The 16,190-nt window shown below is 46.2% G+C and overlaps 1 protein-coding gene across 2 annotated transcripts in view; it reads left to right on the forward strand.

Moving 5' to 3' along the window:
* Nucleotides 1-2,319: 2,319 nt before the first annotated feature.
* Nucleotides 2,320-16,190, forward strand: part of DIS3L2 (DIS3 like 3'-5' exoribonuclease 2) — a 180,386-nt gene continuing 166,515 nt past the window's right edge. The window contains exons 1-2 of one of the 2 annotated variants that reach the window (XM_030279947.4): nt 2,320-2,457; nt 4,788-5,507. In XM_030279947.4, coding sequence (XP_030135807.4) covers nt 4,811-5,507 — 697 coding nt within the window. In that variant the 5' untranslated portion in view covers nt 2,320-2,457; nt 4,788-4,810. Of the gene's footprint in view, nt 2,458-4,744; nt 5,508-16,190 lie in introns of both variants that reach the window. The other variant, XM_072933683.1, reaches the window with a different exon arrangement.

Below are 16,190 nucleotides of genomic sequence, written 5' to 3' on the forward strand. Positions count from 1 at the left end.
CTCGGCTTCATCCCCGCTGGAATGAAGAAGAGCAGAGACACAGCGTGGGTCAGCAACATAGAGAGGAGCTGCTGCTCCACCTGGCTGGTACAGGGAGGGGGACAGTGGGGCTGGGGGCCCTGGGCCCCCCACCCCATCCCTGTTCTCCTCCATGCAGCAAGGGCAGCCTGAATGGATGGCGTGGGTCAGCCCTGAAGAGCTGGAGCTGTGCACTAGCCTGCCTTCACAGAGCACCCACCAACCCCCTTGCTTTATCAGCAGCCAGGAGAGCAGGAGGAAGAAGGGGAGCACACATCCTCTCTCTGACAGGGTGATTCCAAGTGGCCATGCTACCCACAGGGCCAGTTCCAGCAGAAATGGTCTCCTGCTCTGTCTTTGGGTCCTGTGGGAGCAGCTGCTGTGTGACTGGCAGCTCTGTTCAAACAGATGATGCTCTGCTCACTTTGCTATTGGCTAGTGTGGGGCAACTTGCTGCCTCTCAGCCATGCCAGAGCAGAGCTGAGTCCTCACTCTCCTCCTTGAGGTGGCCAGAGCTGCCAGGGTGGGGCACTTGATGAGCTGGCCTCAGTGCCAGATCGTGGGCAGAGGCTGCTGGCTCTGCATGGCTCATGCAAACAAGACACTGCCTTTGCTGGTGGCATCCTGGCACTGGGGCGGATGTGAGTGTCCTTGTGCAGGCAGGTCTGTGCTTGCAGCCCTTGGTCCGCAGCAAAAGCCTGGTGCTTTCTCAGGGCAGCTCCCTTGACCCACCCAAGGGCTGGAGCTGGAGTGGTCTGGGCTTGCCACGGCCTTGTGGAAGCTCAGCAGTGCTGGCTGTGGGAATGGCTGAGGGGCCAGGTGGTGTTTGGGAGCCACAGGTGATGCTGCACCCTGAGCAGATGTGGCCTCATGGCCTTTAGAGGTGGCTGACACCAGGCAATGTGCTCACTGATCTGCAGCATGCAGGATGAAGAATAAGGACCATGGGGCTGGTGTCTTCCCCATCCTAAGTGAAGGGGCAGCATGGATATCTGCTCAGGTGCTCCTGCCACAATGAAGACAAAACAGAGCCTTTCCCCATCAGAACCCTGCTTGGAGACACCAATTCAGGTCCCTTTGAATCCTTCCTCCATCTGCTGAGGGCATTCTCCAGGCAGACAGCTCAAATGGGATTGACTGGGGAGGACAGTTTATTGCTCTCCAGATTTTCTTCTGGTTGAAATTCTTTGGCAGCACAGCCTGAGTTTGCAGGTAACACCAGAGTGACCAAACTACATATTCTCAGTCAGCAAAAGCCTGGGTCTGACTCTGCTGTAAGGCCTTGTGAGAGGTCTGTGGTCACAAAAAGAGGAGGCAATAAAAGTGCCAGGTCTTGACTCTGGTCTCATGCTTTAATGACACCCTCTGATCCACAGGCTCCGACTTATCCTGGAGGAGCTCAGGCACTGCTGCTCAGCACCAAGGGCTGGTCACTCCTTGGGTGCTGTCGTGTGGGTGAGCAGGGGATCAGCAGGTCCTGCTGCCCAACTTCCAGTGCCAGGGGAGCGGGAAGAGCTCAGGGAACAGGATCCCGAAGAGCTCGGGGAAGAGAATCCCGAAGAGTTCGGGGAACAGGATCCCGAAGAGTTCGGGGAACAGGATCCCAAAGAGCTCGGGGAGCAGGATCCAAAAGAGCTCGGGGAACAGGATCCCGAAGAGCTCGGGGAACAGGATCCCGAAGAGCTCGGGGAACAGGATCCCGAAGAGCTCGGGGAACAGGATCCCGAAGAGCTCGGGGAACAGGATCCCAAAGAGCTCGGGGAACAGGATCCTGAAGAGCTCGGGAACAGGATCCCGGAGCCTGCTCCTCTCTGCAGCGCAGGTGAGGCCATGTGGCCACTGAAGGAGGTTCCCCATGGGGCTTTTGGAGGTACAGGTGCTTGCAAAGCTGTGAGTTTCCTCGGGAACAACACCAGACTGAGTTCTTTACAATATTAGATCAGCTAACCTGTGGTTTTTTTCACTGATTTGGCTACAAATTTGGATGAAGCTGCAGCGGTGGCCTTAGGCTGGAGCAGCCCGTCCCAGGAGGCCGGGCTGGCCCGATGGAAGCAGGAGGCTGCCGAAATCCCCAGGGACCCCGCTGGCTGCGAACCCGGCAGGCTGGGCACGGTCCGGCTGGGGTGGCAGCGCCTCCTGCCTCCCACGTCCCCGCGATGGGCTCCCAGCCTCCCAGGCTGTGCCTGCCGAGAGGAGCCCAAGGCTGCTCTCCCTGGGGAGGCTCCCCTTTCCCTTTTCCCTTTCCCCTTTCCCCCGGCCCTGTCTCCGTGCCGGGAGCGGCGCTGGCGCACCCCAGCCCCACCGGGGATCCCGCCCGCCTGAGGAGCGAGCGCTTCGCGCTGAGCTCTTCTGGGCCCCGCCGCGGCCCGTAGGCGCCGCTGCCCCGGAAGCGGACGGGGCGCTGGGACATTCAAACGGAGCGGAGCGGCCTCGGCGCCGGTGAGCGGGGCGGGGGTCGGGACCGGGACCGGGACCGGGACCGGGCAGGGGGGACTGCAGAGTCCGGCCCGGCGGCTCTCAGCCCCGGCCAGCCCGATGGCAGCGCCGCCGCAGCCGGGCCCCGCAGGTCGCTGTCCCGTCCGGCCCGTTCCGGGCCCGGCAGGAGCGCGCTGGCGGCCGGGCCGCGCTCCCGGGGTCGGGGGTGCCGGGCTGGAGCGGCGGCGGGTCAGGGGCTGCTGCTGGTGCCGAGCGTGCGGGGGCTCTGTGCTGCTGGAGCATCGGCTGGGGAGTGGGACACCCGGGGGGCGTGTGATGGAGGCAGTGGTGATGCCCAGGACCAGCCGGGTGACGGTAACAGGGGCGGCTTTCATCCTGGGCCGGCTCAGCCAGTGTCCTCCCTCTGCGCGTCCCTCGTGGCATTTCACTCGTCCTCAGCACCGTGCCCGGGCAGGCAGGGCGGATATACCTGTACCCACCTCTGCCTTCCCTCCGCTCTCTTGGGGATATTTCAATTCCTGGTTGCCCGCAGAAGACTAATAATGAAACTGTAATGCATAGGGGCTTGTATCTTTTTCAGTGCTGCAGTTGCTGACTGATAGCGTGGTTAAAGTTGTAGAAAATACAGGGAAGGCAAGCTGTGAATGTTTGTTCTTTACTGGTAAATAAGAATGACAAATTCCAGTTTCCTGGAACCAAACCATTGTTTGGAGAGTAGTCTCACAGGCTTTTATAAATGTTATCTGCTTCTTTTACATTGGCAACAGGAGAAGGTGACGTTAAAGCTCATGTAGGCCTACCCATGTGTGTTTTGTAATAGCTTGGTAGCAGGTCAGTCTATTAGAAGAGTTTAGCTATTGGCCAGCACCAATGGAAAATGTTAGGAACAAGAATCGCAAACCACATAAAGAATTTTTCCTATTTGTTCAGGGATTTTTAATTTTTGCTTTGCATTGTGAAGCCTGCTCACATCCGTGCCCAATTACTGAAGTAAATCCCGGTTTCTCCAAAAGGGCTGGAGCAGGCATGCCGAGGAGGAGCTGGGTAATGCCCCATTCCCAGGCAGGGTGGGCATGGAGGAGACTGCCTGGGTGCTTATCCTCTGTGCAACAACAGTGAAAGGGGGAAGAGGGCTGAGTAAGGGCAAAGAAAAATTCCAAGTGTGGTGGGAGTAGGTAAGCGAATATAAATTTCACTTTTGCTGATCTCTGTATTCTGTCCTACCAACATCCCTCTGCTTAGAGAAGGGAAGGGATAGTTATAACAGGCAGTATGGAGTCCAGTGCCCCATGGTTCTCGATAGCAGAGATGACAGTGAGCCCTGAAATTCTTCATGTGCCAGCTGGGGTGAAATTCAGCTGTTCAGCTTCAACCTTGTCCTGAAGTGAAAAAGAGGCATGTTTATGAAAACACACAGAAACCAGCATTTGCACTGGGCTCCAATATCAAGAAATTCTTATATTCCTCTTTGATTTTACATACAGCAAAAATCATTGCTATGTCCTGTCTGTACCTGTAATTTACCTCAAAGTAGCTGAGGGTAATTTAGTAGATTGTTTTGGTCCAAAAGCTTAAAAGCTAAAGCACCTGAAAAAGGATTGAAAGATGTTTGATCTGCTTAAGTTTCATACGTGTGCAGCAAAGGTGGAGATGTGACACCATCTACAGAAGCTGGTGCTGCATGGAGCTGCAGGCAGTGTGTCTCAGCCAGTAAGAACTAGGACCTCTTGCAAGCTAATTATTATTTTACTTCTGTTGCACTGGGAGGGAGTTCATGGCTAAAAAGACAAGCTGAAATGGGTAGTCTTGGTGTTTGAAGGAACTGTCCTGTACAATGGAGAAGTGTCAGTCACTGTGGGAGGGAGGTGACAGGCAGTGTTTGCTTTTGACAGCAACAATGAAGAGCTTCAGTAAGGATGCAGTTATTTTTGAGGACTCCAGGCTGGACATGACAAGATTTTGCTTCTGATAAACACTAAACTGTTGCTGCTGGTCAGTCTGTCAGTTGCTGCTTTAATTTTCCTGGCTTTTTCAAAGGCAAGGAAGAGCAGATTAAAGGAATCTTGTGTATTTTGGGTGGGACAAAATCCCTGTTTTATGTGGTGTGTGGACAGGTACAGGTTATGGGCTGTGGTTGCTCTTAGATTATGGACAGGGATTTGGTGCAAGGCAGATGCTGAGTGCATTGTGAAACCCCTTCCCCACACTGGAGTGATTTATGAACCTTTTCTGCAAAAATTTTATACTTTTGTGTCACTTGGTGTAATCAATTATTTGATACTGTTTTCAGGAAAATAAACCTTTTTTCCTCTGTATCCATTTGTAACTCTCAGAAGTTTGGGCCTTTCACTGCGCTATGGATCAGCTGGGGCATGTGAGGAGTGCAGCTTCTGCCCAAGGTGCCAAGGAGGGACTGAGCAAGGCAGCTGCCTCCCAGAAGAACGCCTACACCAGGCTCGTGCAGAAGCACCACAGCGGCCGCTTCCAGTCCTACCTGAACCACATCGCACAGAAGATGCAGCTGGAAGAAGGCTTCTCCAATGACCCCAGCTTGGATCTGGACCTGCCTCTGAGGAGAGGCCTGGTGAAGGATAATCCAGTCAGAAATGGGATAAACATGCACAGCTATTCACCAGTCAGAACATCTCACCTGGAACAGCCCCTGCCTGGGTTTGAGAACGATAAACCCAAAAGTGCTCTGAACAGATGTTCTCTTAAAAAAAATGCCATTGCTGGTCCAGAGGGAGACTTGGAGTTGGAGGAAGACTATTATGTGTATCAGCGTGGAGCTGCATCTGGCCTGTTAAATGTGAGTGACAGTCTTGGTGGGAGAGCATCAAACAGCCTGAGACACCGAGGGGCTCTGCAGAAATCTTCTGGTTCTGATGAGAGGGAGGAGGAGGACACATGGAGGAAGAAACATAAGAAACGAGGCAGATATCCTGCCAACATTGATACAGCAGCTGGACACTTGTTGACTGAACAGTTTGGTGAGGATGTGCTGGCAGTGAATGCCAGAAAAAACAGTCACTTGTCTCCAGGTCAAGCCCAAGGTGAGTTCACTCTGATGAATTGTTTGGTCCATTTGCTACAATTACTGTGGAATTGAATGCAATGTGTTAGTCATGAATGAGTTAACAGGAGCCAGTCCTGCTCTGTCCAAGTTAGTCAGCCCTTGGTTACCTGTGGGTGGCTTTGTCCTGGTTTACAAGTAAGCCGTGTGGCATGTGCAAATGCCTTCATGTGGAGCCAACTCAGTGCTGGCAGGATCTAATTCCCTGGCCTAAACTCTGTGACTGTGGCTGTGCTGCTTCCAGGATCAGCTCAGGTCTAGAAGAGCCCAATTTCTGTGGTGTAGAGTCCAAACTAATAAGACCTTTGGATCTGAGCTGACTCAGGGCACAGTCATGCTTTTCTTTGCATTGCTTCTTTGAGTCTGGAGTGCTGGTTTGCTTTTGGTCCAGGTAAATCCAATACTCAGGGGCTGTCTGTGTAATAGCCAATTCCTGATAGAGAGTGTTGACTCCAGGAAATTTTGCTGTTAGTAACAGAGAGACCACATTTTGCAGTACTAAAGTGCATGTGCCTCTTAAATGTGATGTTCAAGGCAAAAAGCCTACTTAGGGACATAAGTAAATTTTTTAATAAAAGAACCCCAGAATACAGCATGAACAAGGAACCAAAATCAGACACTTTAAATTTAATTTTTCAGTGTAATGGGTTAAAACTGTCTCTGAATGTTATTTATGCTGAAATACTTCAATAGTCTGATCTTGTGCACTACTTCTGAAGGAACTCATAAATATCACCATGTTAAATTCTCAGTAACAAGTACTGAAGAGATGGATTTCTCAGCTGGGTAAGATCAGCCTGAGGCCTATCACAAATCTTAAATTGAAAATTAAATAACTGTTTAGCTAAATCAGTCTTAAAAACTAAGCCCTAAGACTCAAGAGGGGCAAGTAATATGCTTTTTTCTGGGTTATTTTTGAGATTGTGGTGATACATAATGTACTAAATTTGGTAAACTTCCATGGGTGCTTGCATGACTGATCACAGCTAGATATTTAATGCAGATTATGGTAAAATTTGTTGATGAGCTTGGTTTTTAGGAGGGTTTTTTTTTACCTGGTTCATTGTAACATTTTTGTTGTGCTAGCCTGTCATAATAGACTTCACTTCCTTCAGCTTTTGAAGCATAGGAAGAGCAGATGACAGATGAAGAATCTCAAAGGCATAGAGTTTAAATCCAGGAAAATTACAGGTGCCTACATGGATAAAATAAAAATAGCCTGGCTTTCAAAAGCAAACATCCCCAGTGGCCTCCTGCTCTGGTAAGAAGTGGGGTTGCACAACCCCTTTAAAAACTGGTTGTTTGTTTAGTGTAAACACTTAAACAGAAAATGTTGACCCTTGTGTTTGACTTCCCAGGTGGAAAACTCACACTGTGGGAAAGATTATTGGAAAGTTATTTGCTCAGCAGTGACACCTTTCCGCTTCTTCCCCCTGCATGCCTCCCTGGCCACCCTCCTGTGTAGCTGCACTGGTTACCCTCCAGAAAGCTTGCAGGGATGTGAAAACAGTTTCTTGGGGAGGAAAGAAGTAGGAAAAAATAAATATGTCACTTGTTTCAGAGAAATGTCTTTTCCGCTGTTCTGTCTGAGTGTATTTTAGGACACTTGTTTAAGTGAAATGAAGATTTTGCAGTAAGCAAGTGCTTAGGTGTAAGAACTCACACATCACAGTATCAGATTAATATTTTCTCACTTCAAAGTTTGTATTTCTCTCTTGATGCTGAAATAAGTCATATTATTTTGCATAGGCAGGTGTCTGGTTTGATCAGTTTAAATCAAGGCTTGTGAAGCTGTGATGGCAAGAATTGCTTCTGCCGTAAGAGCGAGGCGTATCATCTTTTCAGGAGTGACAGTTCCTCACAAATTAGCTCTCTTCAGACTGTTGTAGGCTTTCCAAAAGGCTCTTTGAGCTAATCTCAAAGGCAAGCATCTCTCTTTATACCATTTCATTTCATTGTCCTCTTCTTAACAGCTCTTCAGCTCAGGCTTAGCCGTGGTTTGCAATGACCCTAAAACTGACAGAACTAATAGTGAAGGCAGATATAGTGATCAGTGAAAACCCTTTGAGTGCCCTGGGGCAGGCTGTAGGCAGCAAGGGACTGGTCCCTGTTAATGTCCTTTCAGTGGCAGAGTGATTGCTCTGGCCTTAGAGGAAAGCAGAGGGGTTTATGGACCCCTAAGCAGGTATCTCTGAGCCTTGGACTCAGTTCTGCTGATGTTCCTGTCTGGAGTTCCATATAGAAACTGCTTTTCCTAACTATTGGAGGCTTTGCAGTTGAGAGAGCTGAGTGTGAAGAGAACTTCGTTGTCCCTTGTGTGAAACATGACATAGTCATGAGCCTGCAGCTTGGATTTCCTCTATGGCATCAGCACTCTTGGATTTTGGAAAGCAAAGCTGCAGAAAGAGGAATCCCACAGATGCTCTCTTCTGTGCAGTTTTAACCTCTGCAAAGAGAATCACTGTAACACCTCCTGCTCTCAGGTTTCTTCCCAAACAAAACCCAGTAAACCAGAAAATCCTAAAATGTCACTTTAAATTGTGGTGCTTAGAGTTTTTTATCTAATACAATTTTCCTCCTGGCATTTTCCCTTAAATCTCCAATGCTCTAGATTCTTTGGGTGCTAAAATTTGGTTTAAACTTCCTTAACAGAAAATTATCAAGTCCCTTGGGTTGTTTTCTGGCTTTGATCAAAGGCTTTTAGGGTTTTCTATTTCAATCCATAGTTAGAAAACAAAATCTTTCAGACTGACTGAAATTGTCATAAAAGGGCTTAAAACTTTTTCTTGAGGACAGCAGTTCTGACTCTTTCTGCAGCATCTGTCTGTCACATGCTAGGAGTTGAGATTTGCATGGCTGCTATGTGGAACTTCAATATTTGTGATGCTTTGCTTTGTCAATAAGTAGTTTAGAAGAAGTGCTGTATTTTATTTGGAGCAGCAAGATTTCAGTTGCGTTTTGAGGACATGCACTTGCTAGCCTGTTTTTTGAGGGAGAATTGCTCTTTGATAGTACATTCCCAGGTCCGGTGGAAAGCCTAGAAATCAGACATCTTCATGAAAGGACTGTCCTCCAAATGTGGGATACCATCTCCCAGCCATACTTGATTTCAGAGGATCTTGGTGGCTGGAGTACCTGGGAATGAGGTGGCTTTGTGGATGTGGAAACATGGGTGGAGCAGGATGCTGGTCAAGGCTGATTGTTCTGAAATAGGTTCAGATTTTGCAGGGCTGAATACACTGTCTCAGTGTGTATCTGCAGACAGCTTCCTTGGGGAGAGCAGTGTCAGCTTCCCTAGGTATCCTCCTGAGGCTTCTCTCACTAAAAACTTCTTAGGTTTATGATGTGATGGAGGTATCTTGCCCATCTGTTAGGGTCAACATGCCCCCTTAGTAGAAGCAGACAGTTCCTGGGTAACAACATGGCAGATCTGAAACAGCGGATGATTTCCACAGCCCTTTCTGATTTATCATCTGTCTGACACTTGGCATTTATTTGCCCAGTCTGTGGTACTTAACCAACTTGGGCAGCTTCCACGGAGGAGTGGTGCTGGCAAGTAGGCTGGTGTTTAGCATTAGAGCTTTAAAAACAATTGTTGCTGTTGGATGGTGGTGTTGTGCTTGTGGCTGCAATCCTGACATTTAAAAGGTTCAGGATGGATAAAGGAAATAGCCTGGATTGGTTTTCCTGTGTGTTTGATGGGCACAGCTGCTCAAGAAATATCAGCCTTAATAAGATGGCAAAATCTCAGGTATTTTGTCTTCTCATGGTACTGCAGTAAAATTGTGTGTTTGCCTTTGTTTCTCTGGGGGGACTTGGGAGCAAGAACCACAGTTTCTGCTTTTACTTTTTCTAAGGCTAATATTGGATAATGATACTTTTTAGTGGCCGAGTCTTTCAATTCTTGTGTGGTGGAATTCGGTTCTCAAGAATGCTGTTATCTCCCTATCTGGCACCAGTAAGCATGAGCCAGCACTCTACTAAAGGCTATGGAATCAGCTCAATAAATGGAGAATGCTGGTTGCTGTGGAAATCTTTAAAATGTAACTAATCTTGCCAGGTTCAATGTAATGTTCCTTAGATGACGTTAATCATAGTAATAAGATATGGGAGAGAAGGGAAAACTGGATTTACTGTATGGCCCCATCTGAGAAATGAAAAATATGAAAAATACATGAAAAATAGAATGCTCCTTTCTCTAATGATTTATCAACGTCATCACAAACATAAATTTCTCTTGCTTTTGATAGAAAAAATGTTGCATTCCTGAATCTTGTGCAACTAATGTTTTTGGCAAACATCAGCTATAGTATATGAGTTAATATCTGATGTATCCTCTCTTGGGGAGATGAGATCTTGCCCTTGCAGGGACTGTATTTTTTATATGTGCTTTAGTAACTGTCTTCTGTGCCCTTTACTAGAGCCCTGTGCACACCATGCTGCAGCAGGAGCCTTGCATTTGGCAGCAAAGCTCTCACTTCTGTGAGTGAAGAAGCTTCCTTCACCTACTAGTGCTTTGGTGAAAAGGTTCCTCAGTGGAAATACTTGTTGCTGTTAACCTGCTGTTTTTTTGAACAATTTTTTTTCTTCTCACTAGCCCCCATTATGTAGTGCAGGTAACTATGCCTGTCAGTGTGGTGTTGGTCCTAGGAAAAATGATAGGCTCATAGAAAAATTGAATTGATTTTTAATTAATTTTAAATCTTTTTGTTCATGTGACTTGTCATCAGTTTATTTAACAAATATTCTGTTGAGCTCTTCAGTGTCAGTTTCTTATGAGATCAGGGTTTTGATGCCAAAGGTGTGAAATGTTAGTGTGTGAACTTATTTAAATCACAATGCATGTGCAATGATTTAAAACCTGTTTAGCCAAACTAATCAAATGCAGCAATAAATTTAGAATTGTTACCAACAGGTGTGTCTGGTTCGTGCAGTGTCATGTCCTGACCCTGTGCTGTTTAATATGTCTGTCAGTCATCAGGAAGGAAATATATAAGTAGGATTGAAAAGGGTTTTTTTGATGACTTGTGGAGTGTTGAATAATGGGGGTAGTTACTGCAGCCATCTGGATCACTTGGTGGACTGGGAGCAGGCAAAACAAAATCCATTTATTGGATTGCCGGCATAGAGCCATGATAGCAGTGTGAGGAACCCAGTGTGGGAAGCAACAGCTTGGAAAAAAGTTTTTAGCTCTTGATGGATTAATCAGCTGAACATCCTCCTCCTGTGAAATGTGGCCAAAAGGGTAATGTATGAGCATGGGAATTGGAAGATGGAGTATGGACTCTGTGTGTCTTTGGCACGGCAGCAGCAGCTTCTGGAGTGTTGTCTCCTGTGGTGATGCCCTCAGTTTGAGGCGGATGGTGATGAATTGATGAATACTCAGAGGACAGCCATAGGGAAGATGAAAATGCTGGGATCGTGAGTGAGTGATTGGAGGAACCCTGCTTTAGTTGTCACAGAGATGCTTGGGGGAGGGGAGTTTTCAGTAAATTGCCTACATGGGGAACAGATGTTCAATAATAGGCTACTCAGTTGAGCAGATTATGATATAATGCATTTGAGGCTAAACAAATCCAGGCTTGAAATACAGCACAATTTAGCAGTGAGGGTGAATGACCATTGGAACAGTTTTACCAAGGCTTGTCGTACATGGGCTGTCACCAGCACATTTAGAAGCCCTGATAACAATTTCCACCCCTGAAAAATGCTGTCATTCAAGCAGGAATTAATTTGTAAAAGCCCTCTGTCCTCTGCTGTCCATGAGGTCAGTCAGCCCACGCACCTCGGTCAGGTCTAGCCTGTTACTCAGGTAATGTCCAGGAGTCTCCTACCTGTCCAGGTAGGTTGGCCAGGTTCTTTGCAGCTGAATTCAGTGGCTCTTGGGTTTCCTCTCTAGCCTGTGGCTGCCGTGGACTTTCTCTGCTGCCTTCCTCTCCAGCTCTGCTCCTACCTCTCCTGTCCCAAAAGCTGTTGCCCATCTTTTGCCCTCCCACCCCAATCCCCTGCTCACCAGCACCATGAAATGCTGTGAGCTGCATGTCCCAAACTCCCTCTTGTGGGGAAAGCCAAGCTACAGAGAATTGAGACTTGGCTGGGGCAGGGTGGAAAACAAAATGTTGTGATCTATTGCATAAAATAATGTCTTCTGTGACAAAAATAAAGATTTCCAGAGTGCTGAAGGAAAATGTCAACACTAGCAGCTGCAGCCCACAAATGTATGTATGGGGCATGTCCTGCCTTGGAGAATATTCCAGGCTCTCTGCAAATAAAAGCCAGTGGCCAAAATGTGGTTTTGTTCAGTTTGTATGTTTTTAGGCATTTTCCCCCACAGTGCTAGGGATTGTGATTTATGTACCTACTGCTCTGAGTGGATAGTATGGGGAATGGTTCATCAGCAGAAGAACACATTCAGCAGCACCTTGGGTTACCTCAGGATATGTAGGAATCTGAAGGCAGTTCTTTGATTTCTTCAGCTGTTAATATCTTCTAGTATGTTAGCACATCCTGTCAGGTATTTTGCTTTTCAAAGCCTCTTAGCTTCTTCTGATCTTTGAGCAACTTGCTTCTCTCAAACTACTGAAGCCCAGAAAAATCAAAGTCAGAACTTCCAGAATATTGTGTTTTTAAAGTGTTTTCCTTGAAGTCTTGAAGAAGCCTTTTCACAGTGTAGTTGCTGGATAAAACAAAGAGCAAAAGGCATTGTGGAATATGTTTAGGAAAGATGGAAGGATGAGGGGGAGTGGAAGCAGCCCTGACCCACATCCCAAGGCAGGAGTGGAAGCCTGGAGGAGTGCAGTCATCAGGCGGAGTAGGTAGTGAGGAGGTCAGGAGCAGGGTGGAGCAGGTTCACAGAGAGTCCTGAAAACCAAAAGAGATGTACCCCCTCCCTGACAACACCACTGCGCTGCTGCACACAGCTGGAGCACAGTAACTATTTTGATAAACTTTTAGTCTATTGCTACTAAATGAATTTCGTCACCAGCCCTTCGTTCAGAGACTGGAATTGTATCCTTGGCTCCTACACTCCTGTAGTACTCCTACAACACAAACCCTGCTGAGGAATTGAATAAAACTGCAATTACTGTCACAGTTACTGAAGTCAAAAGCCTGCAAGCATGAGGATGCTTGGAAGTGTTTTGGAAGTGGGAGCATGGTGTTGTGAGCACATGATCTTGGCCATCAGGAGCAGTTTCCACAGCATTGTTTTCAGCAGCAGAAAGAATCCATTGTGCATTTTTAATTTCAGTTTTTCAAAGCCTGAGCCCCTTCTGAAAGCCAAAGTCAGCAAGAACATTTTCCCTAGTTCCATATTGAAATCTGGGGACATGCAGCACAAGAGTTTTTAATAAGTATGTGCAGCTTAAAGCAAAAGAGCAGTGGCAACATGTGCCTTCCACCATATGTCTGCTTCCCACCTCATTTTCATGAGTCTGGAAATGAGCATCTGTCTCTCCTGACTTTCCTTAATATCCATGGACATGCCACTTTTTTGCTACCTTTACTCCTAAGTTGGAGTGTTTCTTCTTCATTCTAAGAATGTTGTATGTCTGAATCTTTCATAATCAGCTGCAGTGGCACAGTCACTTCTAAAGGCAGCTCATGTCCCTAAGAACTCCTTCACAAGCCATGACAGCCTGTGTTTCCCCACCCGGAGTCACTGGCTGGGGGAGAGACTGCCTGTCTGTGGCCAACTTGTTCCCCATGTGGTAAGAATTCCCTTTGTTATTTTTTTGTTGGACATTCAACTCTTCTGTGCAGATTTTGGCAGACTTTCTGCCAAATCTGTTTGGAGAATCACCTTCTCCAAAAAGGCAAGGTGAGAGAGCTCTCTTGGTTTGTTCCTGGGTGGCTGCACCCATGGCTCACAGAGTGCTGGTGCACAAACACAGCCATGCCCAAAGACAACCTGCTGGCTGCCTCAGGCAGAGCTGTGTTATGTTGTAGAGAGTTGCTGGTAACCAGTTGGGCTTTTCCAGTCCTTTGAATTACTGCTGAACTCATTTTAGAGCTGTGTGGACAGGCTTTCACTTAACACGATGTCTTCTCATTTTATTTTGATTTGTCTTCACAGTGGAAAGTTACATTTAGATTTATGCTGTGGCTGGACCCTGGTGGCCTATCATAATGGGTCAATGATGAGGCTGGGGGGCCTGGGAGCTGCTTCTGACAGCTGGATTTCAAGACAGCATCCACTCAGTTCAGGACATTTGCATATAATTTGCATTTTGGCTAAGCCAGTGCATGTAAATGTAGGTTTGCATTGTCTCTCTTCTTTGAATCACTGTTTAATTAACTTTAAACTTAATTATGCAATCTGCCATCTGCCTAAATCCCTACAGTGCTCTTATATTACCATTCTTTTCCAGTTCCACCAAGATATTCCCTTTCCCGGAAGTTTTCCCTCTTTTTCAATTATTAAGATAATTTCAAATTGTTCACTTCCTTGGCTACTTTTGAGGAGGACTCATAGCAACGTTGTAGGAACTCTTAGCTTTAATCATGATCAATCTGCAGCTGATCATGGTCTGGCTTGGACCAAGCAGAAGAATGTGCTGCAGAACCTCCAGTTTAAGATTCTTTGAATTTACATTTCATGAGAGAAGAAGGATCTTCTTTTAGTTGCTTGTGATAAGAAGAACACACTCTCAGATTTTCTCTTAGACTCCAGATTGAGCATCTGAAATATTGCCTACCATGTTTATCTCCTGCAGGTCTCTGTTGCAATGAAACATCACTGAACTGATAACATATCACCAAGTCTTGCCTTTCCACTCCTACATCCCTAATGAATTCTTTCCCATGACATCCTCATTTGTCTCTATTGCTTTGTCTTTAATCTTGAGCCATCTACTTTATTTAAGCTTTTGGCGTCAAGATACTGTGAAATGCATGGAGGTGGTTCTGTTCCAAGGCTGTCCAAGAACTCTGAACTCTTTTACTTCATGTTCAGAGAAATATGGAAGCATGACTGTTCCTAACATAGGTTGAAGCAGAGCTGTGCTTTCTGTGAGCGTGGTGGATGGAGTTTGGTCCTGTATGTGTATTACTGGGGCTCTAGCACAGAGATTGATTCCAAGGAGTGTCTTTTTAATTGCTGCTACAGAACTTCTTCCCTGAACAGCTATACCAACAGCTGTCTTTGTGTTTTTCCTTTTAAAATTAAATAAAAAACAAAAAAAGATTTGGCTGTTACCATTAGTGGGGCTTTTAATCTCTTAAATCCACAAAATATTTTGCAAAACATAAATAGCTTGTTACTTCTGGCCTGCCTCTGTCCAGTGTTTTTGTTGACATAACTCACATTTGAGATCACTTAGATGGTGTTTGTTGGTTTTGCCTGTTGTTTTTGCTTGTGTGTGGTAATTTAATCCCAGATATTGTAGTAGTCTTGTAAGTGCTTGGAGATTTTTTACTTCGTCACTTCTATAATATGGCATCTACTGGATGTTACCGGTGCATTAGAAATTCAAAACAATCTAACAAACACATTTTGGCTTTTAAAATTTGAGAGGGAATTATTCTGGAGGCTTCTTTGAGCTGCAGAAAATATCAAATACCTTTGAAATTGCCTGCTTGAGTATATGAAAGGGGCAGACACAGGGATCCTAGCAAAACCACCCTGATGTTAATGCAGTTTGTGCTGGCAAAACATCTTCTGCTGGCAGAGTTTTTTGTGTTTGGAGAATGAAAGGGGCAGTTGCCTGGTACAACAGTGCCAACAGTAGGTCTGTGCCCGTCCAGAGCTCCCAGCCAGGAGCTGTGTACCCCCAGCTCATCAAAGCTGTGCAGAGACAGATTCACAAAAGTACCTGAGATGTGTTGTTCGGGGGCTGTGTAGGTCTGTGGATTTTTTAATGTCCCAGATGTCTTTCCAAAACAAGGCAGAGTTTGTGTTGGCTGAACTTTAGTATTGAGACTATTAATACACCCTGTTACACATCAGCATCCATAGTGCCTCATAAAGTTGCAGATAGAACTTTCTGGCAGCTCTTGGAGAGTATTCATTTGCTAAAAGACCAAATTTGATAGTTTCTAAAATTTGCTTTGTCAGCTCTGCCAGGAGTCAAGGGCCAACTTGAATTTACAGATCTGTGAGGTGATGCCTTGGGCTGCCTCATGGTTGGACACTAATTCATTAAATCTCTAGTAAGGATGAGCAGGAACATGCTTTATTTAACTTTCTTGCTGTGTTTAACCTAGTCTGACCTTAATGGGAATGTGGACTAACCACAGGCTGGTATCAGGGTAGTTCTTGTTGGTTTTGGTTGGTTAATTTCTGCTTTTGGGGCTAGGGCAGTGTTGGGTGATCCTTCTTTTGGTAGCTGCCATGTCTTCAAGATCATGGGTGTGTCCTTATCATGTCTCACTAAGTGCACAGCTGGGTTGTCTTGAAGAATTACTTGGAAGTTTTGAAGGAAATTGGTTTAAGTCATTCAAATGAGTAAGCAATGAAATGGAACATTGTAGAAATATGGACAAATATTTAGGAACTGTGTGTTAAGAATGTCTCATTAACGGATAACAAATTGTTCTATTGCATGTTACCAGTTGTGGGGGTATGCTTCTGTTTCTTCTCAGGCTTATGTTAACTGGAAAACAGGGTTTTCCAAAAATTCCTTGCCATATCTAGACCATGATCTAATGCTGGGAAGCAATGGAA

This window comes from Taeniopygia guttata, chromosome 9 (genome assembly GCF_048771995.1).
Source record: "Taeniopygia guttata chromosome 9, bTaeGut7.mat, whole genome shotgun sequence".
Lineage (NCBI taxonomy): Eukaryota > Metazoa > Chordata > Aves > Passeriformes > Estrildidae > Taeniopygia > Taeniopygia guttata.